A 23,109-nucleotide genomic window follows, 5' to 3' on the forward strand; every position below is an offset into this window, starting at 1 on the left:
GAGGTCATAAGAGTTCCTCGTTTCTAGTATTTTGAGGATCCTGTTAAACAACCAACATGATCTCGTAGTGACAGAGCTTCAATTAAAGTGAATGGTGCTTATAATAGGTGGGGCTTAAGTTTCCTTCTTCTTGCCTGGCGACTCACCCTCTAAAAAGCTCACATCATAAAATTTTCAAATTTCAAGAGTCAAGAAGTTGACAAATCCAATCAAAAAAGGATATGTCGTATCCTAGGAAATACCAAAAAATCTGTGATCAGTGGGAGGCTTGAACTCCCGGCCTTGGCATTACTGCACATGTCAGATGACATATTAGTACCACGCTCTAACCAACTGAGCTAACCGACCTTGATGAACGTCCCAAATGACCTGCTTATGTACCCAGCCCCAGTCCCACAGCCAAGGTCGGATAATAACTGCTCTCTATTGAGGCTTGCCCACCATGCGCCTGCGTGGAAGATGGCGGTTTAATAGAAAGTGATTAGAGTACAATCTTTCACCCTATATTCATCTCCCGTAACTGTAACTTTATCGCTAGCTAAGCGCATGTTCGCATCGTGCGATTGGGCCTTGCATCCATCCTTGCGCATCAATTTGTGGAAAGTTCATATGATTGGAGTGCTCACCGGCCGCATACTGAAATCTAGCGGTCTTCTCGCATCGCCTACCCGAGAGTGAACCCTATGAATGATGGCATTTGGATCTTTGTAAGACTCAACCTCACATGGACGGAGCTTAGCCACGGCCGGCTCACCTTAAGTCCGGAAACGGCTGGACCGCCTTATGCGGCCGATGCGGGGCCGTCAAAGGAGTCGCCGGAGACTAAGCGACGGTCGGGCCTACGGATTTAAAATTGATGTAAGCCGAGAGCTGTTGCCTTCTAATATTTGAGGAGGGCTTCTGGGTATAGGCTTTTGCCGTGAAGTCGCCTTCACAACACACATTATCATCTACTACTCAATATGTCCAACCAGCTCATTGTCCCCGATAGACCCCTCACGTGGCTCATCACTGGCTGCTCTTCAGGGTTCGGCCTAGCTCTGACACGAATTGCATTGAAAACGGGACACCATGTGATTGCGACGTCACGCAATCCCCAGAAGAACCCCGAGCTGGTCAAAGAAGTTGAGAAAGGCGGCGGGCGATGGCTACGGTTGGATGTGGATGATCTCAAATCAGGAGATGTCGTGAACGATCTTGAGAAGAATGGCACTGCTATTGACGTTCTCGTGAACAGCGCCGGGTGGTCTATCCATGGCCCAGCTGAAGGCTTTACGGAAGAGGAGACCCGAGCGCAGATGGACACTGTTTTCTTCGGGGCCTATCGTCTGATGAGAGCCGTGGCGCCGCTCATGAGAGAGAGGAGAAGCGGCGCTATCGTCAATATCAGCTCAGGTGCAGGGTTGGAGGGCAGAGAATCGATGGGAATCTACGCTGCTGCGAAGGCAGCTATGGATGGTATGTAGGCATGATGTTATCGGGGGTCTCAAAGCTGACTGTCGCAATCGCAGGTGTCAGCAAAGTCCTCGCCAAGGAGATGGCCCCTTTTGGCGTCCGCGTACTGTCAGTGGCCCTTGGATCATTCGACACCAACATGGGCCCATCGGTGAAGTTGGCGAGCACACCAACTCCGGCGGACTATGAGGGAAGTGCAATGGAGAAGGTGTATCAAGTCATGGCGGCATCCGCCACGGATGGATTCCCCGCAGACGGTGATCATCTGAAAGCGTCGCAAGTGATCTACGAAGTAATCACTGGCACTGGTACTGGGGAAGGTAAAGAAGTCGAGAGGATGCTGCCTCTTGGTAGAGATGTGGCGAAGCGTGTTGACGAGGTGATCGCTGGATATCAAAGAACCATGGAGGTATTCGGAGACGTTTGCGATAATGTATATCTCGAGAAATGAGCATATAGAAGAGACATCGCACGACCGGAAGGCGACAAACGTGTGGCATAGAAGAACTCGAAGCCTGGATTTGGCCTTCATAACATTAAATCTGTGTGAAGTAGAGTGATCATACCATCTTAGGACAATGTCACTATCGGTCGACCTCTTCAAGAGGGGTTACTTCCCACCCCTTTTCACCGCAACCTATTATTATTCCTTCACCCTCACTCATGTCGGTCCAACCCAGCTTTCTTAGCCCATCCGGGCCATCTTCTGCGAATGCAACATAAAGGTCCTGCCAGGCTTTAGAAACCTTCTCCTCAAGTGCTGTCGAGGGACCCCTCGCCCATGAATGTGTGCCAAAGACCATGGGCATGTCTGAACTGTGATATGCCCGAAGCCAGGGACGCGGTGAGATGTTGGGAAACGAACTGGAGCCAGGTGGCGCAAAGTCTTTGAACAAGAAACGAAATGTAGGAGCATGGGCAGAACGCGCCCTATCTCAAGGTCAGCTTTGTACACCTCACTCGTGGTTGAGATTGTTTATTACCTTGCCATCTTGACCATAGGTCCAAGGAAGTAACCTTTTGTGATTCGGTCTGCCACCGTTGGGTCGGGACCTTCGGGTTTATACAACGCTACTGCTGTGCCTTCGTCATTCATCGTCCCAAAGATCGCTGGCTGGTGATGGTCAGCTTGTAATATTCTCATGTCTGTTAAAGACTTAGAATCAGGTAGGCTTACAAGCTTGCTAAACCTTCCGGATTGGACACGCTCTTCGTAGTCGTCAAACATGGTAAAACCGTCAACGATAGGCCTGAAACTTAAGAAAGGCCTCTCACTCGTCGCCCAGTGCTCACGGATCGCATCCACCAGCTTGCAAGCTGGCTGCTGCCTCATGAACTCCAGCTCGACGACAGCGCCACCACCTTCGAATCCCATAGACTTTGCTAGGAAGCTGAAGTGTGTGCATTCGGGATCGCTCACTGGAAGTGGAGGCAGCGCGCAGCCAGAGTTCATGATAATATTTCTCACCAGAGGCTTGTCGGGGTGCGTAAAAGAGTGAGCGTCTATACTCCGAGCACCCGCGGACTGACCAAAGTGCGTCATTCGCGACGGGTCGCCGCCAAAAGATGCAATATGCTTGTGCACCCATTCCAGACCGAGACGCTGGTCAAGGAGGCCTAGATTCCGCTCATGAGGGTTGAGGCCCGCGGCATTTGGAAAGCCAAAGATTGTGAGGCGGTAGCTGCATTTCGGAATCAGTAGGATTCTGAGCCTTTTGATCAATGTTCCTTACTTGATGGATACTACAATATGTCTCTGACTGCTTTCAACCCATGGCGTGGGATTTTGATATGGCACAGTTGTGCCGCCAACGAGAAACGCGCCGCCAGTGATGAAGACTATGACGGGCAGTCTGGCTGTTGATGCGCTTTCAACTGCCTCTTTTGGTGCCCATATGCAAAGCGACAAGCAATCTTCGGAAGTCTCATCTCTGATCTGAAGTTCAGGAACATCTGTGTTGTACACTGAAGGTCTGCCGCCTTTGTTCTGTTGCGGACAGGAGGGTCCAAATTTCGTAGCATCAATCACTGTCGGAGGCGCTTTCGGCGTGGGAGGAAGCCAGCGTCGGGATCCTATTGGTGGCTCTGCAAAGGGGATACCGAGAAATTGGGCAACGTTCGGATAATCTTTGTTGATGAACCCTTTGACTGCCCCGAACGTAGAATCGATCGTGAGGTACTCAACCCCGTGTTTGCTCTCGCTTATGACCGACATCGCGGATGCTGCTTGCTCTTCAATTGACTCAGATGCGGCGAGGAACCCCGCGGAGGGGTATTTAAGCTATCGTACAGTGGGCCGGACCGCTGTTGATAGCTTCGGATTGCGCTAATGCTGTCTGCTGGATCCCTCGACCCGGGAATTGGCTGGTCACGTCACAGCGGGTCACATACACATGACGGAGTTGGACTCCGGATTTGCGTGCAGTCAAGTTTTGAACGTTTATCACCTGCGTCAAAAGAAGCATTTCACCTGGAATGAAAGATAGGTAGGAGTTTGTAAATGCGTTTGAGTCAAGGATAGCAGTACGAGACAGGATACCCGCAGATACGACAACCGATACCAGTTATCACACAGTAGGTACCTATCCAGTGTTCTGCAACAAACTCAAGGATACGTTGAATACCTTAGGTGCCAATGAGAATCACAGTTGGGCATCTGAGTAATATCAATTGTAATCACACTTCTCTAACATCGACTAAGGATGCCGTCGCCTTCATAAGTGTACTCCATAATGTTATGTGTTCGTGTTGGTCTTCGACTACCTCCAGTTCTCGACAAAGTCCTGTGTATCTCTGTAAGATATTACAATAATCTTACATACTCGAGCGGGTGCTTTTAGCCCCTTCTTGCAACAGAGACCAGACTAGGAGAGATGGCAATAACATGAATCATGCCGCGGGAAGCAAGAGGAATGATCGACTGACATGAGGACTGGATGCGGTTGGGGTAGGAAATTGCGACAACCAAGCCCGACAGCATTGAGTCGATGCCGACGTATGCAAGATAAACCACTTCAGTGCGAGACTGCAATGCTCTCTTTCGGAACTCACCGCTCTACCTGTACGATTGTCAGTTTTCCATGCCTCCCCCAAACTGCTTGGACATCCTGGATCCTGCTGGTTCCACTGGCGTCTTCCACAGTTACTGAGTCAGGTTTCTGAAGTTCAACATCTCCATCAGCCACGTTCTATGTGATTCTCTCTACGTTGTCTTCCTTGCTTTTTGAAGCCAATTTTGAGGCCAAAATCAATGAAGTGTAAAAACCACCATACAAACGTAAGGTTCTTGTGAAGCGTATTGAAAAATCAATCATGGCCGTTATCGTCGCTGTGGGTGATAGGAGTTCAGCGTTCGCTGGACTTGTTAAAATTGCACTCTTTTCGTTCTTACGAGTCATTCGTAACAAAGAGTAGACCCGGCTCGGACTTGTACTCTGAATATTGATATCTGCCACAAATAGTATTGTCAACACTTCCCAGAGAAATCGCGTGATCGTGAGGTTTCGCATTATCCTATCATCGTTCGGATAGCTCTCATGTTATCACTAGCGATTCAGTCAGGCACCTGAAATGGAGCTGGCAAGATGTAAATCCTGAAGGATGGTGCCGAAATATAACTTTCTTTCATCAATCATAAGCACTCTTCTAACTCAAGGCCAATAGAGGCGAGAATGGGGTCGGGAGGTTAACTCCGAGACGCCCTAACCGTCTGCATATCATCCACCTTCCCCATACGCGTAGCCCTGGCAAAAGTGGTTGCGGGTGCACTAGCGAGAGGGTCACTCACTTTTAGTGCGCCCAACCCAGATAGGGTCGCATACGGTCGCCGATGAACGGAGTTGGACTCCGTTACTTGAACCCCACCTCCCGGCTGAATCTGCCCGCGTCAACTACCTTCAAAGTACACGGAGGTCATCACCGAGAGCCGCTTCTGACGACGAAACAGCCCTTTCGCCTGCGATCGCCTCAATCAAGTCAAACGTGGCGTGCTTTGGAATCGCAAAAAAGCCCATTTTCCGCAGCGTGACGGCCAAAGCGACAATATTCAGCGCCCGTCGCACGAAAAGTCTGGTCAAAATGGCCTCGACGGATGGGACGTTGGTGGTGGGAGTAGACGTCGGAGGTGAGCGACCGACAGGGCCCCTGGACCCGTGCCACTTACACCGACTCCTCTGCGTCTGGAAACTAACCGTACCTTCCAGGTACTAACACGGACAGTGTCTTGCTTAATGTCTCTAAGACCAGTGCGGACGCCGTGGTTGCGTCTCACAAAGCCCCGACCACCTCCAACGTGACGCTCTCTGTTCAGGCAACTCTGAAAGCTCTGCTCGACACGTCAACCATCAACCCGGCGAGCATCACTGCTCTCGCCATCGGCACGACGCATTTCTTGAACGCAATCATTGAGAGAGACACGTCGCGCGTCGAGAAGATCGCAGTCCTTCGCTTGGCCTCTCATAACTTTTCCACAGGAACACCACCCTTCGCAGACTGGCCAAAAGCTCTGAAGCGTATCATCAATGGACATTCTGCGATCATCCCTGGCGGATGCAACATCGACGGCACACTCATCGGACCCATCGATGAGGCAGCGATCCGCGAGCAAGCGGCCATCATCAAGTCCAAAGGGCTGAAGAACGTGGCCATTGTTGGGATCGGTTGCTCTACCGACAAAGACTACCACCAAGAAGAAGAGGTCTCTAATATTCTTCGCAATGAACTTGGAGAAGATGTCAACATCGTCCTGTCTCACAATATCGCAGGTCCGGGTCTCCTCGCCCGCGAGAACGCCACGATCCTGAATGCCTCGATTCTCAACTTTGCCCAGCGGACGATCAGGGCTTTCATCGGCGCCATGCGTAGAATTGGTCTCCAGTGCCCGCTGTACTTGACCTCCAACTCTGGCCACCTTCTACCGTTTTCCGAAGCCATGCAGGCGCCCATCAAGATCTTCTCATCGGGTGCCACCAACTCCATCAGAGGTGCTGCTTTCCTTGCGTCAGACGCGATCGATCAATCTGGCAGTATCGTCGTTGATATTGGCGGCACAACTTCTGACGTGGGCTATCTTTTGAAGAATGGATACCCTCGTCTATCCAAGAGCTACACAGCCCTGGCTGGCGTTAAGGTCAACCTCGAGATGCCTTCAGTCGAGAGTATCGGCTTGGGCGGAGGTTCCATCCTACACGTTGGCGACGATGGATCTGTTGCTGTTGGACCCGGTAGCGTCGGCCATGACCTCGTTACTAAGGCGTTGTGCTTCGGAGGCGAGGTGGCCACGGCGACAGATATTGCTGTTGCTTCGGGTGCAAAGATTGGCAATGCCACCGTTGCCTTGCCGACCGACACTATTGAGAGGGGTAAGGCGCGAGTCAGAAAGATGCTGGAATCTGTCATCGATCGCGCCAAACTCTCTCCCGAGCCGTGCACCGTTATCTTGGTTGGAGGTGGTTCCGTTCTTTGCCCGCCAGAGCTCACCGGTGTGAGCAAAGTGGTGCTGCCTGAGCATGCTGGCGTTGCTAATGCCATTGGTGCCGCAATCGCCAAGATCTACGGCTCAGCTGAGACTATTGTCTACGGCTCAGATATCCAGGGCGGCATTGCGGAGGTCAAGGCCAGAGCTATCGAGAACGCTGTAGCCAAGGGCGGTGACTCGAGCTCTGTCACGGTCCTCCACGAAGAAGTTGCTGGCGTGCCATATGTGGAGAACCAGACCTCCATCAAGATCGAGGTCGCGCTGCCTGCGGACCATCAGCGGGTCTACTCGGAGATGACCAAGACGGCGGCCCCTGACCGACTGGTTGACGAGGAGATGTTCGAGGAGACCAAGAAGCATGAAGCCACAGATGCTGGTGCTGCAGACGAGGATGATACCGTCGACCTCAAGACCTACCGCCCGCAGATCGAGTCGAGCGGTCTCTGGACTCTCTCCGAGACTGACCTAAGGTTTCTGTCTATCGGCTGCTACATCCTTGGTTGCGGTGGCGGCGGGTCTCCATACGCCCCTTATCTCCAATTGAGACAGCTTCTTACAGAAGGAGAGACAATGAAGATCATTCGCATCGAGGACTTAAAGGACGAGGAGATGATGCCGCCCGTTGCTAGTGTCGGTACACCGGCTGTTAGTATCGAGCGTCCCGGAGGACACGGCGTATGGCATGCCATGCAGGAGATGGAGAAGGAGATGAAGACCAAGTTTGAGAGACTGATTGCCACCGAGATCGGCGGAGCAAATGGCGTCGCTACCCTTATCTGGGGAAGCTCACGGTACTACGATATCCCCACGGTTGACGGAGATATGATGGGTAGGTTTCTCATACTAATGGACTCCAACACACCGTTCGTATTGCTAACACTATGTCCACAGGCCGAGCTTACCCCCAGTTTGAGATGGTCTCCCAATACATCCACGCCAAGTCCGTCAACGAGCTCCTCCCTGTAACTCTCTGCAGCGGAACCGGTCACAACGTTGTCATCCCCGCGACACAAACCGATGAGACTTCAGCAGGAATAGCTATTCGTGATGCATGCGTGGCCATGGGCTCAGCCGCCGGCGCCGCCGGCCGTCCCATCCCCGGAAAGCTGATGCGCGAGGTCGGCATCCCCAACACTTACTCACTAGCATGGCGTTTGGGACGCGTAGTCGCTTTGGCGCAGCAAGCCGGCACAGTCTCAACGGTCACCAAGGACTTGATCGAGGCTGCTGGGGGTCCTGGTAGCGCCAAGGTGCTTTTCCAGGGCAAGATCCGTGGCGTTGAAAGCACTCTGACAACGACGGCACACAGCCTGGGCAAGGTGACCGTTGAGAGACTTAGTGAGAGCGAGATGGAAACGGACACGGATAGAATCGGTAAGGGCTTGAAAGAGGTTGTGGTTCCGTTCATGAATGAGAACCTCGGCGTCTTGGGCAAACTTGAGGACGGCACGGAGAAGGTAAGTCTGAATCCTATTGACACCTTTCCTGGCAATGATGCTTACTGTTTCGAAAAGGTCATCGCGACTGTTCCCGACTTGATCTTCCTCCTTGACACCTCCACTGGCGAAGCCATTGGTGTTCAGGAATACAGATACGGCCTAAAGGTGGCCGTCATGATCATGGCGGGCCATCCCCTTTGGGCAACCGAGCGTGCCCTCGAGATTGCTGGGCCAAAGGTTTTTGGCCTCCCCCACGATTACAAGACTGAGCTGAGCTACACCAAGCCAGTCAGTGTTATCGATGAATTCCGACCGAAGGCATAAGATGGCGACACGTAAGATCCTTTGCAGAGGAAAACGGTGGGTGTGAGGAAGAACATCGGGACCCGCTATTACCCAAGTTTATTACTATCAGAAATACCCCAAAAAGTCGAATTCTCACAAATCATTATGGTATCGGTGGCTGATCTGACCAGTCAAACTCCGGCACACCGTCAAAGAAATTCAAATCTGATTCGGCCAGGAAATTGTCGCCTACTCCAGCCCAATACGCGGCTTCGCTGTCCAAAACGCTCATCGACTCCCATACATGTTGTCCAGGAGTTTCCAAGTCACCGCTTTGTGTTGCTATTCCCCTGCTTCCTAGTGATTCACCCCCCGGTGTGATGAGAGTAGGATCGATGGGCACACCAGGCCCGGGCGAGGCCATGTTGGGGGCCGGAGCGGATGCAACCGCTGGAGTCGTTGCGGCCGTTTTCGAAAGCTCCTCATGTAAGATCGGTACCGACGTGGGCACTTCTGAGGCGCTGCGAGATCCCGAGACATGTTTCTCTGCCTCTGTAGGTGGCCCAACACTACGACGGGTCTTCGCATCCAGCCCGCTCTTGAACTTCAGCCTGGCCTCTCCCGCAAGTGACCACGAATGAGCCATGTCTTGCAGTGCGTCGTCCAATATAGGCAGCAGGGTGTCGTTGGCTAGTGACGAGGGATTGCTCATGTGCCTACAAGTAACTAATATCGCATTCATAGCCAAGATGCAACCACCCACAAACAGAAGAGGCGCATTGCCGAGGGTGTGTTCGCTCTTGAAACGCTGCAAAACATCCACGATACCCTCCGCCCCCGCTCTGCATACTCTGAACGACTGGGCGAGCGGGTTCTTTTCATTTTCGGGCTTGTCTTCTGACAACGATGGCATGGATCCTATCGAGGCTATGAAGGGCAGATTAAGGCTGATGCGCGTGCTGTGGTAGAGAGTGCTTCAAAAGAAGAGAGTGTGAGTACTTCCGTCTACCATTCCCATCGAAGTCAGAGAATGCAATACTTACTGTAAAATGGCCACGTTGACTTGCAGGTTATCCTTTTTGGTAAACCACTTCTTCCATCTCATATTGGTCGGAAGAGCCTCATGCCAGGCAACAAGTCTGGCGTTCAGCTTGTTGAGCGATACCTCAGTCCACCGCCTAGCATGCGCATCGGTCTTTTTCCTAGGCGCAAATGTCGTAGAAAGCATGTCGTGAATTATTCGGGCTAACTCTATTTGCTGGTTGAACAGCAGAGTCAATTTTGGCCCAGCCGGGCGTACCGTCTTCAGAAAGCCAAGGTCATGGGAAAAGAGCCAGTTTTCCCAAACCGGAGGGTCATGGCTATGGTTCTGTCAGCGGAAGATAAGGCAAGTATGTAAGGAAAACTAACGGCAGTGGCTCGCTCAAATTGACATCGGCGTCATTTTCGTACATGAATGTCGGGCGCCCAAGAAACAAGCTGAAGATTCTGTACATAAGTTAGAGCGCGCCACGGATTGGGCAATAATCTGCAAGACTGACTTGTCAGATAAGAAACAGCCCCAGTATATTCGGCGTCGAAACTCGTTATCGAAAGGGAACGGGGACTTCGAGTTCGGCCTGTCTTCTGAGCCCCAGTGGGTCGGTTCTCGTTGAAAGCCAATGTCCTGGCCCATTCTGAAAGCCATACCTGCCTTTCGCGTGAGCGATCGAATAATGCGGCAATGGGATCACCTTAGCGTACCAGCGAACATCCAGCCCCTCGAAATATTTCCTTGTCCGACCTCGTAATATCCACAGCAAAGCAAAGCCTGCACAGAGGTTGGTCTCGGGGCGCTGAGACCCTCCGTTGTCAGGATACTTTGTGCCGTATCCGCGAAACCTTGCGCCCGGGACCTGATTTCAGGATCCTTCGACATTAGAGCTCCGATTGCAGCTGCAGCGTAAATAAGAGGAGGAGAACAAAAGTCGCCGTCGATGGGGTTGTCCTCAAATTCGGCTACAAAAGCCTCCCTGTCGATGAACATGAACAAGGGGTACTGCCAGTAGAAGAACAGACCCAAGCACAAACGCATTGTCTGGTTGATCAGGTTGCTTCTGTCATCCTGGAAGGGGGACTTTTTTGAATTGCCCGATGAGCTGCCACAGGTATCTCCGTAGTCATTTTGAAAAATACTGGTCGGGCCGTGATAAATCATAGAGCCTGGACTGTCAGTCACCAAAACATTCTGCATCCACTCTCCTAAGAACCTCACCATCCAAAGTCTCTTGCAAAGTCGCTTTGGTCAAAGCCTCACTCAACGCAGCTTCGTCTTCCAAGGGCAAGCTAGAGAAAGACGGCACATAGTCTTTGATCTCAACTTCGTCCAAAATCTGATTTCGCTCATCGTTGCTAGCCTCCTTGAGCCGAGCCAAGAAGCCCTCAAGCGAGGCGATGCGAGACTCCAGTGCCGCAACATACTCACGTGACACCGGCGGCCGTTTGAAGTCGCTCTCCCGAAACTCGCACTTAGCCGAAGCTGCGGAGCAATTGGCGCACGGGAATGTGCGGGAACAGCGGATCTGAGAGCGGCGTCGTTGTCAGCCGGATGAGACTTCCACAATGCGGCGGTGGCCGACGGCCATCGGCGAAGACAGGGCGGGCGACATCGGAGGGACTCCGGGGATTATTAATACTGCGGTACCTTTCTCTGTTGACACCGTTTACACCTTTTTTTTCATTACATGTTTAGCATCTTTCTGATTCAAATTGTGATGCTGAGATCAACTTACGATATCCGCTTCACGTTGTTCTTCTCCATCTTCAAGTGGGCATGCAGGCAGGCAACCACCACCAAAGAGACGGTCAGTTGCGCGCGTAAGGGGCTGGCAGAGATGCGGGACAAAAACCACCGCGGTCACATGACAATCAAATTGTTTTGGACCCTTTTTCACAACTTGGCCGGTGCGCTGAAGATTGCGGGGTTGATTGAAATGGGATGGGTGCCTGTTGACAGTTGACAGCGCGATGGCTCAGAAACCCTGCTCTGAATCCCTCCGTGCAACGTGACCAACCACGTTCGTCATAGACTTGCCATTTGGGGGTTCGGTTCACTAATTTTAGGTGGCAAATGGATTCGTATTTCATCAGCGTTCTTTCTGGCATAGGTCCAACCCTGCAGGTTTCGTGAATTGTAATCCTGCGCTGAGAGGCTGTTATCAGCATGGCCGGGGTAGAAGGATCCACAACCTAGGCAACACGATATCGCCGGAGCTTAAGCATTACAAAGCTGAGCGTGTAGCTGGACCTAGGCAACGACGAAGGCAATCAGCACGATGAAAGGAAGCAGCGCAAAATCTTCCTATGTGAGTCTTTGTAAAAAAGCCACCAAAGGATCAATGAAGACTTTACTGCTCAGATTAGTCTGCACAAATAGATGACGAGATATCGTTATGAACGAGACAGTAGGGACAAGTTGATAAGTAGGTAGGTTTTCAGCCGTCTGTGAGAGCAATTGAAGAAGTTCGTACATGACTCTTGCTATTGGATGACTTGGTCACACAAGCTGCAGTCGAGTTAAGCACATGTCAACTACTAGTCTTCAAGTCTTGATCACAGACTGAAGCTGCCAGCCTTCTGATGCGCTCAGATGTATCCTTAAACCAATATTGGTGTAAAATAAATTTGATATCTATTCAGTCTCATTCACATTCCTTTCCGGACCTTTCACGAAGAGTCTGGTACAACTCGGCAATAGAATTTCGAAATCCGCGCGAACAGCTTTATCTACATGTATGGGGGAGAGGCCAGTTCTCCCGTCGCTCTGTAATGTTGTTCTCAACATGCCTAATATCCCTGCTGTTATGCAATCTTTTAGCTCTACGTCTCTGAGATTTGCTAAAGACTTGACTATTTTAGTCCCAGTTGAATTGCTTCGACAATTCCAACCTTCAACCCGAACCCAAACTAGCAATCGCGTTGCAACCGCGTTGTAACGCCACCCACAGGGACCCCACCATCTTACGTGATGGGCTCGGGTCCCAAGCTTCCCTCACGCCAAAACAAAATTCCAAATTGCCAAGCCCTCCTCAATATCGTTTTCACCGATCACGGAGGCATTGCGCTGTTTCTTTTGCCGCCGAAAGCCCACCCCGCGTGCCATCATGCAACGCCGAGCGGCCGGCCGAGATGTCGGATATGATACCCCGCATGCCCCTCCTACCTATCTTTGCTATCTAGGCTATCACACCATCATGCAACCTCACCCCTACTTCTGATCTTGCCACATTTTCACAATCATTGCAGCATGCGCTAAACTTACTAAGCTTTCGTTCACCAAGGTACAAGGTTGACAGGACCTCCAGTTGCGGCTGAGTTGTCAGACACACTATTCAGACGTCCCAGCAACCCAGCATGACGACTTCAAAGCACGTCGTCTTCCAGAACGGAAGGTTCTTCCGGTCAAACAAGGCGCCACTTGGACAGCGATCGGAGGCCAACTTCGCCGAGGCTCTCGTGATCAAGGACGGCCTTATCACATTCGTCGGCGAAGCTTCAGCAAACGAAGTCAAGAGCGCTATCGATGCGGGAGCTGAGGTTCGCGATGTTGGCGGCCGCCACGTCCTGCCTGGTCTCCTCGACGGACACATTCACTTGACTCAGCTTGGACAGACGTTGCAGAAACTGCCTCTGGACAAGTGCAAGAGCCTAGCGGATATCAGGAAGACTATCAAAGACCATGCCGCCGCCAACCCGGACCAGGCGCGTATCTTTTGCAGTGGCTGGATGCATTTCATGACACCAGAGGGTCCCTTAGCCTCGCTCATTGACAACTTGGATCCTCGTCCAATCTTGATCACAGCAAAGGACCTGCACTCTACATGGTGCAACAGTGCCGCTCTCAGAGAGCTGGACCTGGACAACGAGCCGGACCCTCCTGGTGGTGAGATCATGCGCGACCCCAAGACTGGCAAGCCAAGTGGTCTGCTCTCGGAAGCAGCGAGCATGAAGTGGATTCCGTTGTACATGGCCAGGACTTCCACGATGGAAGATCGTATATCGGCAATCAAAACCGCTGTCAACGACTACACGAGTGCTGGATTTACTGGTCTCATCGACATGGCAATGGAAGAGGAGGGATGGGAAGCGCTGCAGAACTATCGCAAGCGGGAGAAGGAAGCCGGTCGACCGTTCCCTATTCGTTTCGCTGCCTACTGGATGATCCTGCCGAGGGACAATGATGCGGAGAACATCAAGCAAGTTGAGAGGGCTGCAGAACTCGCCAGAGAGTTCAATTTGGAGACGGACCCCGACTGCAGACTCGTGGGTATCAAGCTGGTATGCGACGGCATCATCGACGCCTGCACAGCCTCCTTGAAGGAGCCATACAGCCACAACAACGAGAACTGCGACCCCGTCTGGTCACTGGAACACATGGGTCCCGTTGTGGAAGCAGCGACAAAACACGGCTTGCAAGTTGCGCTCCACGCCATCGGTGACCGAACAGTCGCCAACGCCATCGATGTGCTCGAGAAGTATGTCGGCCCGGAGCATCGCCCTCGTATCGAGCACCTCGAAGTTACAACCGCAGAGGACGCCAAGCGGTTGGGTAAGCTGGGCATCACAGCCTCCGTTCAGCCTGTTCACTCCGACCCTGCCATCCTACGCGCATGGCCGAAGCTCATTGGCGAGCACCGCTGTGGACGCGCTTTCGCGTACAGCGACTTCGCCGACGGGGGAGCACCCGTGGCTATTGGTTCCGATGCGCCGACTGCGCCGCATCACATTGTCAACAACCTTTACATTGCGACCACGCGGAGGTCGGCCCGCGAGCCGGAGTTGGAGACAGTTGTCAATCCCCAGTTCGCGCTGTCCATGTGCGATGTTGTGGCGGGGGCCACGGAGGGTGCGGCAAGGAGTTGTTTCTTGGACGATCGTGTAGGATCATTTGAAGTTGGTAAGAGGGCTGATTTGGCTGTATTTGATCTTGAATGGAAGCCCGAGAAGGCTCTGCAGGCAAAGGCTGTAGAGACTTGGTTTGAGGGACAGCAAGTGTATCCTGGGCAGGTTTGAGGCCTAGCGGATGGAGTTTGGTGTCGCGATAGATTAGATCAGCATTAGGCAAGGATTGTAAATGCACGAGTGAGTAAGAAAGTAGCAGGAGTCGCAATCGTAGAATTCGATATTTATTTTTAAGGTCCTCATCTACTTACGCATTTGAGGTACTCAATGCTCTTCTCACCAGATTCATCCAAGTACAAACTGAGCTATCGTGCGAGCAATCCAAGCACGGCCCAGGACAATATAAGTACATTATCATCGAGCGTCTGGCTAACCTTCGGCAAATCCTTCTCCACGATACACAAAGGAAGCTACATGACGAAATGAGCCCCGACTACAGACGTCAAAGTCAAAGCAAGTATGACGAATTTGCTCACAGCCAACTGTCCAGACTCGCTCTTGTTGTATTGAAGCTCCTTCTCGAGAGAAGTGTAGTCGATCCACTCGCATTTTCCCTGAAATACTTCCTTGGTGTAGTTGAACTTCCTGCCCTTAGCTTTAAGCTCGTCTATCTTCTTTCCTGCTGCCTCTCTGACACAGTTTGGCCAATTGATGGCTACCTCTGGTTGATGGGTGAAGCATGCCATGGATTGGCAAAACCGCTGTGTCGTGTAGACATTCGTGCCATTCCGGATGCTCGGACAGCAATGTTCGAAGAGGTCAAAGTCTGCTCCAGGGCTGACGAGATATCCGCGAGTAAAGATAACGTCATTTATCGTGCGGCAGACAATGGGCACCCCGAGGTCAGGGGCAGGCCGCGCACACGCGTGTGGATTTTGGTGCCATCGCTCTTGGAGCTAGAGAGATACGTCAGACACATATGTTAGATCGTAATAATATTCAGACTTCAGAGAGCACGCAGGGAGCCCATGACTTACATGTGTTCGATGCGTTTCGTTGACCACGGGGATTTGGTCCATGGCGGGCGAACGTGTAGAATGGCTTGAATGACGGATCCCCCTTCAAAGAAGGCTGACGATGTTGACAAGACTTTGACTCCGCGCTACTATCAGGTGGGCAATTTGGCCTAAGTCTCTCTTATAGGTGGGTACGGGCAATGCTGTCACAAAAGATTGAACTCTCAGCTGTCTCTTTAATGACCAACTCAGGATGACGTATGTTGTACTCCGAACCTTGGATTCAAATTTACACAGCTGCTGTGCCGCAGCCCTTTCAAACTTGACTGGCTGTGGTAATCAGGCTCAGTTCGACAGTTACGGTCACATTCATGTAGCTGCTTTGACATTGCCTGATTGGTGGTGCCAATCAACCCCGAGTCCGCCAAGCCAGGCTTGGCGGGTGAATCGCTCAATCCAGACGGTCCAGACTCTACAGTATTTATCCGGATGTCTTGGAATACAAGATTCCTAACCAACCGGTTGCCTCTTAATCTTGTTGGACCAATAAAGCTCTTCCCATCTTCTGTCAACATGTTCCAACAGCATACGAAGCTCGCGTATTTCTTTCAAATCACCTTTGCGGCCCGTCACAAGGATGGTGGATAACCCTGGACACAACACAACTTCAAATAAGACTTCATGCCGTTGGAATATCGAATTTCTTGGCTTGCCTCTGTTGGAAGCTTGCAGACTTGGCGAACAGAGTATTGCCCTCAATGCCCATCGTGGCTCGCGCTATAGATCGGCGGAACACCTAGTCGCGGAACTGCATTTTCGAAACGCGAAATGTAGACAAGGAAGATATTGCGCTGCTGCGCCTCTCACGAGCAGTGACTGGACCGAGAAATTCGAAAGACATCTTCGGAAGAAGTCCAAGCGAACCGTTTTCGGAATCAGCTGATCACTGCGAGCCTCGTCAACATGAGAAGTGCCTCAGCCAAACCTTGAGGCAGAGATCAAGTCATGTCGGAATTCAAACAGTCAAGAAACGATCTAGACCGCCTTCGCCTGGAAGGTGTGGAGGATGAATGGCAGGTGGGGGCTGTTGGTGCGCGAGACTTTGGGCTCGGTCGAGATGAGCATCGCGACTTCACTGAGCTGCTTGGAACATCTATACGGCGAGTGAATGTTTTGGGCTTTCTAGAGATATGTCTAATGTATTTGCATTTGACACATGACTTGTAGAGGCGCAAGTCAATTCTGAGGAGCGTGGATGAGGATTGAGGATGAAAACTATATAAAGCTGGCTTGATTGTTCGCCGAAAACTTTCAATTCTCTTCTTCACCATCGCCACGCTCAGATTTTGCTACTGAAAAGACCCTTTCTTCTCTTCCATATACAAATCCCAACTCTTTCTCGCACTCTAGCTGGTCATTGGCAACCATGTTGAACCGCCTCCTTCTACTCTTGCGCGCGGCTGGACACGTCTTACCGAGAGATGGCGACAGCGCTGACCGGTACACTGTTTGTGGTCAAGATCGTGGGTATGTTTTCGAATCAACAGTCACATACAATTGATTTCTTCTTATTCCAGATGAATATATATGCTGAGAAGATGAACAGATACACTGAGCAAGACTCGTTGGACGCTGCGCAATACTTGACGAACACTGTTGTGACATCTGATGCCTCTTCAATAGCAAACATGATTGCATTTTTGCGCACGTCAACACGACTGTCGTCAGTCTCTGCAACGGCAGTCAGCGCAACCGCACCATCAACCGCGACGAAGCTAGACGTGGTGTCGACCAGCTCATCAAAGACTGCGGTCTCAATGGCGGCTTCACTGGTATCCACGTCGTCAATAACTTGACCTTCGCCGCCTATGGTGTCGGAGGGATTAGTCTAGCTCCTCCTCCCGGTTCCAATCCTCCTGATGTTCCTGGATCGAGGAAACGCTCGCTAGGGCGATCCCTTTCCAGGCGCGACTGCGCGTGGGCTTACGACGGTGTTCCACACTTTGACTGTGACGCCAAAAACAAGTTGAATGAAGATGGATCTTGTGGTGATCAGATTGTGCCTGAGAGCAACTGTCAGGCTTTCTGCGAGCTCCGCAGGACTGGTTTCCTTGGCCACGAGGAACGAGCACCTGGCGAGGGAGGGAATCAGATGCTCCCAGGCGAGGCCAAAGAACTTGGTGGAGGTTTCGAGACCTCTATTTCCAACGGCTTCTCCATCGGTGTCGAGGGAATTTCCAAAGAAGTCATTGGTGCTGGTGTCAGCTATGAATGTGCGTAGCGTGTGTTCCAGAACGATGTTCGTAGTAGAAGCTTACTGGAATTAGGGTCAATTTCGAAGACGACACTTACAACTACAACAAGATCGATGAAGGACGTCAGCTCGGACCAGTACTCTCGTTGGGTCTTTTTCCCTAAGCTTATCGAGAGTTGTGGTACCGTCTCGCGCAAAACATATTCTGCCCCGACCCCGTGTACAGGGCTGCCCTGCACCGGTCTGCCAGCAGACGATCCTGACTGCGTTGGAGATTTAGAGAATGTTGCCAACGTATGCTCGCTGGTACCGAAGCTGAACCCAGACGGCGAACCCGAGGTTTTCTGGGCCGTTCGTAAGTTTGGTTTCTTCGTTCTGATAGATCCAGGGACCATGGGACGTTCTTGTCAGCTGACTTTACACTTCCCTGTTACAGGCTATGAATATGCTGATGGGACTCCATTGCCCTTCGATCAGCAGCATTTTTCATACAGGACTCCTTGCGTCAGTGACGACCCAGACGGAGATGGAGAGAAAGAGTGTTACAACCATATTCCTGCTCTCATGCTGGCACCGAACTACAAAAAGCTCGAGGAAGCCATTGGAGCAACCAGTGCTTAAGTTGGCGGGCTCAGCACCTGCCGATGATATACGCTGATAGGAGACAAATAATATACAGAGGCATGGATTATGGAGTACACGCGACATTTGGGAGATGTTTCATTGCTAATTTACGTTCTGATCTTCCTCGTAGTTCCTGCGAGATTCGAAATCATGTGCACGAACACGGGGTTCTTGCGGATTGATGTTTTTCTTTATGTGTTTTCCTGAGGTGCTCTAGTCGACCAGTTTGACTCGTGTCAGAACATTTTTAAAGCAGTTTGAAGAATCCTATCACAATTCCGGTCCAATTGTCTTTTCAAATTTACTGTCCAGTGATGATTCAGCACAAAGCTTGAGAACTAGCAAGCTCCAGAAGTAGGAAGATGTCAATCAATTCTTCGTATTACGAAAGATGTGGTATCTTCTGCTGACTGATGAATACATCTATGGATCCGTTTCATCGTGGTGTTGTGGAGAGGGAGCTGCCCCGGCCGACTCGCGCCTAATTCAGATACCCAGTAGGCTACCTTTGGAGGGGTTTCCTGTGGTCTATCCAGATCCTCGTAAATATCCCTGTCAAAGTCATACGGCAGCTTATAAAGTGTGCCAGCGGGCAGTAATGTGCTATGCAAAGACATAATTGAAACCTTAGAACAAGGGGGGAGAGGAGGAATCATTGTATCAAGACATCTGTTGGCCCACTTCTCAAGGCGTCTTCATGATCCGGGGATATAATTGCGATTCGTCTCGGCATAAAGACGTGAACTCCCGGACGTACTTGAAGTCTCAGCGTGGTCATACAAATATAGCAAAGATACCGACTAAGGCTGTGGCAAGGGCCATAAACAAGTTGCTAGACTGAACAGCAGGGGCGACGCTGAAGAACACACCTCTGTTCCTCCTAACTTCGCCCGAGCTACCTACCTCCAACTTCCTTCGCAGCGGCTGGCATAGACTTGTTGAAAGACTTGTATGTGGCCTTCATGCCGGCCTGAAGCTTCTTGATCGAATCGCGACCTCGGTAGCCGCTCCATGTACGGTCCAAAAGCCCTGAAAAAAGGTTAGCGGCAGGTACATCTCCTATCAAAGGCAGACAGCAAAATCGAAACACGCAACTTACCCCAGAAATCCTCGACATCAGCTTTGCCTTCACGGATGTAGTAGCTGCCGCCCATACTCCAAACCATCCACCCAACGCTCCTCTGAACCATCAAGTCCATCAGGCACTTGTGGAAGTTCTTCTCATACTCGCGCTTCGTATCCGACTGATCGTGGCCCCACTCGCTCATGATCAGCGGCGCCACGTTGGCTTGCCCCTTGGTCATAACGTCCGCGCCCCAGCCATCGAGCATCCCGTAGTATCCTTCACAATCCATGGACAGACCGTGGTCGTACGCATGCAGCTCGAAGACGAACTTGTTCTTGAACGGCAGCGCCGCGATCGAGAAGTTCCATTTCGGCTCGTCGGCGTACCACCCGTTGGCGGGCGCCTCGATGTCGATGCCGCCCAGCCGTCCGCCGAAGAAGATGAGCACGTCGGGGTTGGCGGCGTTGATCGCGCTGGCGCCTTGCACCATACGCTTGCCCCACGTCTCCCACGTTTTGGGCTCTATGGCGGGAGCGACGGGAGGGTTGTCGTAGCTGAACCGCTCGCGTATCTCGTTGCGAAGACCGATGCTTGAAAAGGACTTCCAGTTGGCTTTGCCCTATATCCATGCGTTAGTACAGTGAGCAGCGTGAATAGAGAGAGGCGGGACTTACATGCTCTGCCATGTAAGACAAGCTCCTAATCCAGTTGGTAGTGTTGAAGTAAGCATCGCCAAACCACCCGTTCCCGTCGGCTACGTTGCAGCACCATCCAGCCTTGGACATATGGTTATCAAGATGCAGGTAAATGTTCTGACGCGCCAGCTCATCAGCGACAGCGTCCCACACTTCAAGACGCTTAGTGTTCTCGTCGAAGCGGGGGTTGTTGCTGACGATCTGCTTCATGACCTTTGTGCCGGTCTCTGCGCCGAGCGCCTTCTCCAAGGTTGCTTTGAGAGTCACGTCGCCTCCCTTGTCGACGATGTCGTCCACCATCTCGGTCGCGAATGTCAGGCGCACCGAATTGAAGCCGGTCTCGGCGATCTTGGTGACGATGTTGGAGATGTTCTGAAACTGCAGGCCTTCCGGCAACATAGTCTGCTCATGGCCGGGCCAGTTGGCGCCGACGAGGGCGACGGTGTCGTTCTTGGCGTCGAGGATGTCTCGGCCGATGACGGAGAGAGGAAGATGTTGAACCTCGCGCTGCGCGAGACGCTCGGAGGCCGATGTGAACGGTAGTGCGAGCGCGCTCACAAGCGCCGTTGTGGTTGTGTGAAGCAGGCGCATGATGGATCGCTAGAGTTTCGCGGGCAAGACGAGAACGCCTACTTTCGGCCTTAGGAGGTACGGACCTATGGCTAGGGGTGTCTGCAGAGGTCAAAGAACACGGGCGAGAGCAGGGTAGAAATGAGCGGATCGAGGAGGAGTCCTCGTTAATGGACGTCCTATTAATTGAGAGTACTCATCCTCACATCTGTCACAGTCCTCGCGTCTCCCTCCCGGGCCTCAATAAACAAAAGCAATATTGCACCAACTCCAAGCCTTCCATCCTTGGAGTCTCAAAGAAGCATTTCTCAAACTTTTCCCCTGTGTCAAGAACCAGTCCTACGACCTTCTTTAGCTGATATCCTTCCAGAATCAGCACCGTCTAGCCAGGGAGGAGAAGCTTAATATTGAAAAAAAGCATTCCCTCATCCATCAAGGTTAAGGATGACGGCCGGGAAAGATCCGCTCGGATGTTTACCGTGATAGGGCACTGGAGGCACCAATACATCCATGTGCTGCCGAAGCTTCGTCTGATGTGTGAGCCGGCTGTCACCGAGGACGTATCAGCATGCAGTGAGCTCGGCGTTGAACCCCGCCATGACGGCATGGAAAACAGGATAGACATTGAAGATCAATACCACAGGCTCTGGGAAAACAGGTAGACTAGCAGCGCTAGGCGAAGGAATATCGTGGCCCAGTCGAGGCAATGGGAGATCACATTGGATTGCGGCCGTTTTGAATCAACGGTGAAGGTTAAAATTAGAGACGAACCCACATATAGTAGAGTATCATGCAGTCACGCAGCTTGTTTTCAATGGTGGCTGCATTGTATCGATAAGTACACAAGAGTGCGTAAAGTAAATACATGAAGAAAGTTTAGGTTTGGGTTATCTGAGTATTGACTGTGATCCACTCTACTTCATGTTCTGAAGAAGGTAGCGGACGCCGGCGTAGGTCTCCTCACCGGTGGGGACGATCTGGCTGGCGGGCAGGACGAAGCCGTAGTTGCCGGTGTCGCGCAGCTCCTGGGTGAAGGTGTAGTCGGCCTTGACGACGTCGTTGACGTAGTCGACACTGCTGCCGGTCGCCTTGTAGATGGTCGTGCAGATGGGGCCGTACTGGTACGAGGTGCCGTGGACGGCCTTGATGGCGGCGACGGCGCCCTTGGCGAGAGACTGCAGCTCGGTGTTCTTGGAGGAGACGGCGGTGCACGAGTAGCCGTAGGGGGTCATGAAGAGCTGCGAGTAGGAGTGGAAGTCGATGAAGAGCTTCAGGCCCTGCGCGGCCTTGGTCTTGGACAGCCAGGCGGAGAGGGCAGCGGTCTCGGGGGCGTCGCCGGCGGAGGCGCCCTTGAAGTCCTCGGCGCAGGGGTCGGTGGAGGCGCCGCCGGTGACGGACCACTGGTAGGGCCAGTTGCGGTTGATGTCGTGGCCGAGGCAGCTGCTGCCGGAGGTGGTCTGGCGGTTCTTGCGCCACAGACGGTTGGTGGTCTGGGTGTAGATGAAGCCGTCAGGGTTGACGACGGGGAAGACGTAGAAGTCGTACTTCTCGACGAAGCCCTTGACCTCGGTGTCGGTGGAATACTTGGTCAACAGGTTGTAGGCGATGTACTCGTTGGTCATTGTGCCGATCCACTCGCGGGCGTGGACGGTGCCGTGGAAAACAACGGCGGGCTTGGTGCCCTTGGAGCTGCCGTAAATGTGGATGCCCGTGATGGTGTTGCCTTGGAGCGAGCTGCCAGAGGTAACGATCTCGGCGTTGTTGGGGTAAGATGCCACAAGGTCCTTGAGGAACTGCAGATGATCGGCATACGCGTGGTACGAGTTGAACCAGGTGGTGTTAGCGGATCCAACTGGAAATTGTCAGTGGTAGTCCAGATGCGTGATTGGGTCTTACTAACCGGCATAAACTGAGAAGCTGGACTCATCAGCAATGCTGAGGCCGAGATCCTCGTGCATGGTCGTGACGTTCAATCCCGAGATCTCGGCGTTGAACTCGTCGACCTGCTCAGGCGGGACGACAATGTCGGCCAGGGCGCCGGCTCTCGGAACACCCTTCCAGGTGTTCAATTGAAGCTTGTTGATGACGCCGTTCACGCGGTCGACCTCGTCGCCGACGGACACGCGGAAAACCTTGGTGCCGTCGTAGCTCACCCGTTGCGAGCTAGCCCCTGCCACGGCGGCGGCAGAGGCGGCGGCGAAGGTGGTGGAAAGGACAGCGAGCGACTTCATCTTGACAACGCGTAATATCGTCGAGGGTGCAGAGACAAGAACTTCACCAGCGCAATCGGTGCGCGGCGTCGTCTGGTTATATGGTCGTCCGCGAGACCGATGAGGGGAAGGCGACAGA

General features: G+C 52.3%; 9 protein-coding genes across 9 annotated transcripts; 4 read left to right on the plus strand and 5 right to left on the minus strand.

Annotated features, from left to right (window-relative positions):
* Positions 1-962: 962 nt before the first annotated feature.
* On the plus strand, positions 963-1,906 carry RDH8 (Retinol dehydrogenase 8; the record flags this gene model as incomplete). The annotated part of the gene is made up of 2 exons (XM_032030270.1): positions 963-1,458; positions 1,512-1,906. The coding sequence occupies 2 exons, from the start codon at positions 963-965 to the stop codon at positions 1,904-1,906; spliced, it is 891 nt and encodes a 296-aa protein (XP_031890161.1).
* Positions 1,907-2,039: 133 nt separating this feature from the next.
* ACHE-0-1 (Acetylcholinesterase) lies at positions 2,040-3,670 on the minus strand (the record flags this gene model as incomplete). The annotated part of the gene is made up of 4 exons (XM_032030269.2): positions 2,040-2,385; positions 2,439-2,569; positions 2,633-3,137; positions 3,189-3,670. The coding sequence occupies 4 exons, from the start codon at positions 3,668-3,670 to the stop codon at positions 2,040-2,042; spliced, it is 1,464 nt and encodes a 487-aa protein (XP_031890160.2).
* A 1,862-nt stretch (positions 3,671-5,532) lies between these two features.
* hyuA-0 (putative D-/L-hydantoinase subunit A) lies at positions 5,533-8,694 on the plus strand (the record flags this gene model as incomplete). The annotated part of the gene is made up of 4 exons (XM_032030268.1): positions 5,533-5,578; positions 5,658-7,760; positions 7,823-8,388; positions 8,446-8,694. 4 exons carry the CDS (start codon positions 5,533-5,535, stop codon positions 8,692-8,694), a joined length of 2,964 nt encoding a protein of 987 aa, XP_031890007.1.
* A 124-nt stretch (positions 8,695-8,818) lies between these two features.
* Positions 8,819-11,455, minus strand: CGGC5_v012610 (putative transcriptional regulatory protein; the record flags this gene model as incomplete). The annotated part of the gene is made up of 7 exons (XM_066152723.1): positions 8,819-9,629; positions 9,699-10,016; positions 10,066-10,143; positions 10,197-10,344; positions 10,399-10,857; positions 10,910-11,046; positions 11,427-11,455. The coding sequence occupies 7 exons, from the start codon at positions 11,453-11,455 to the stop codon at positions 8,819-8,821; spliced, it is 1,980 nt and encodes a 659-aa protein (XP_066007946.1).
* Positions 11,456-13,047: 1,592 nt separating this feature from the next.
* On the plus strand, positions 13,048-14,706 carry ytcJ-1 (putative amidohydrolase YtcJ; the record flags this gene model as incomplete). The annotated part of the gene is made up of 1 exon (XM_032030266.1): positions 13,048-14,706. One exon carries the CDS (start codon positions 13,048-13,050, stop codon positions 14,704-14,706), a length of 1,659 nt encoding a protein of 552 aa, XP_031890159.1.
* A 299-nt stretch (positions 14,707-15,005) lies between these two features.
* On the minus strand, positions 15,006-15,614 carry CGGC5_v012612 (uncharacterized protein; the record flags this gene model as incomplete). Its single annotated transcript, XM_032030265.1, has 2 exons — positions 15,006-15,491; positions 15,573-15,614. The coding sequence occupies 2 exons, from the start codon at positions 15,612-15,614 to the stop codon at positions 15,006-15,008; spliced, it is 528 nt and encodes a 175-aa protein (XP_031890005.1).
* A 1,363-nt stretch (positions 15,615-16,977) lies between these two features.
* On the plus strand, positions 16,978-18,426 carry CGGC5_v012613 (uncharacterized protein; the record flags this gene model as incomplete). Its single annotated transcript, XM_032030264.1, has 4 exons — positions 16,978-17,078; positions 17,235-17,824; positions 17,879-18,160; positions 18,242-18,426. The coding sequence occupies 4 exons, from the start codon at positions 16,978-16,980 to the stop codon at positions 18,424-18,426; spliced, it is 1,158 nt and encodes a 385-aa protein (XP_031890006.1).
* Positions 18,427-19,324: 898 nt separating this feature from the next.
* On the minus strand, positions 19,325-20,781 carry GH5FP-2 (Glycosyl hydrolase 5 family protein; the record flags this gene model as incomplete). The annotated part of the gene is made up of 3 exons (XM_032030262.1): positions 19,325-19,458; positions 19,529-20,114; positions 20,170-20,781. 3 exons carry the CDS (start codon positions 20,779-20,781, stop codon positions 19,325-19,327), a joined length of 1,332 nt encoding a protein of 443 aa, XP_031890225.1.
* Positions 20,782-21,674: 893 nt separating this feature from the next.
* On the minus strand, positions 21,675-22,991 carry CGGC5_v012615 (Metallocarboxypeptidase A-like protein; the record flags this gene model as incomplete). Its single annotated transcript, XM_032030261.1, has 2 exons — positions 21,675-22,612; positions 22,661-22,991. 2 exons carry the CDS (start codon positions 22,989-22,991, stop codon positions 21,675-21,677), a joined length of 1,269 nt encoding a protein of 422 aa, XP_031889939.1.
* Between the last annotated feature and the right edge of the window lie 118 nt (positions 22,992-23,109).

Source organism: Colletotrichum fructicola, assembly GCF_000319635.2.
Source record: "Colletotrichum fructicola Nara gc5 chromosome Unknown KSG_Nara_v1_contig07, whole genome shotgun sequence".
Classification (NCBI taxonomy): Eukaryota; Fungi; Ascomycota; class Sordariomycetes; order Glomerellales; family Glomerellaceae; genus Colletotrichum; species Colletotrichum fructicola.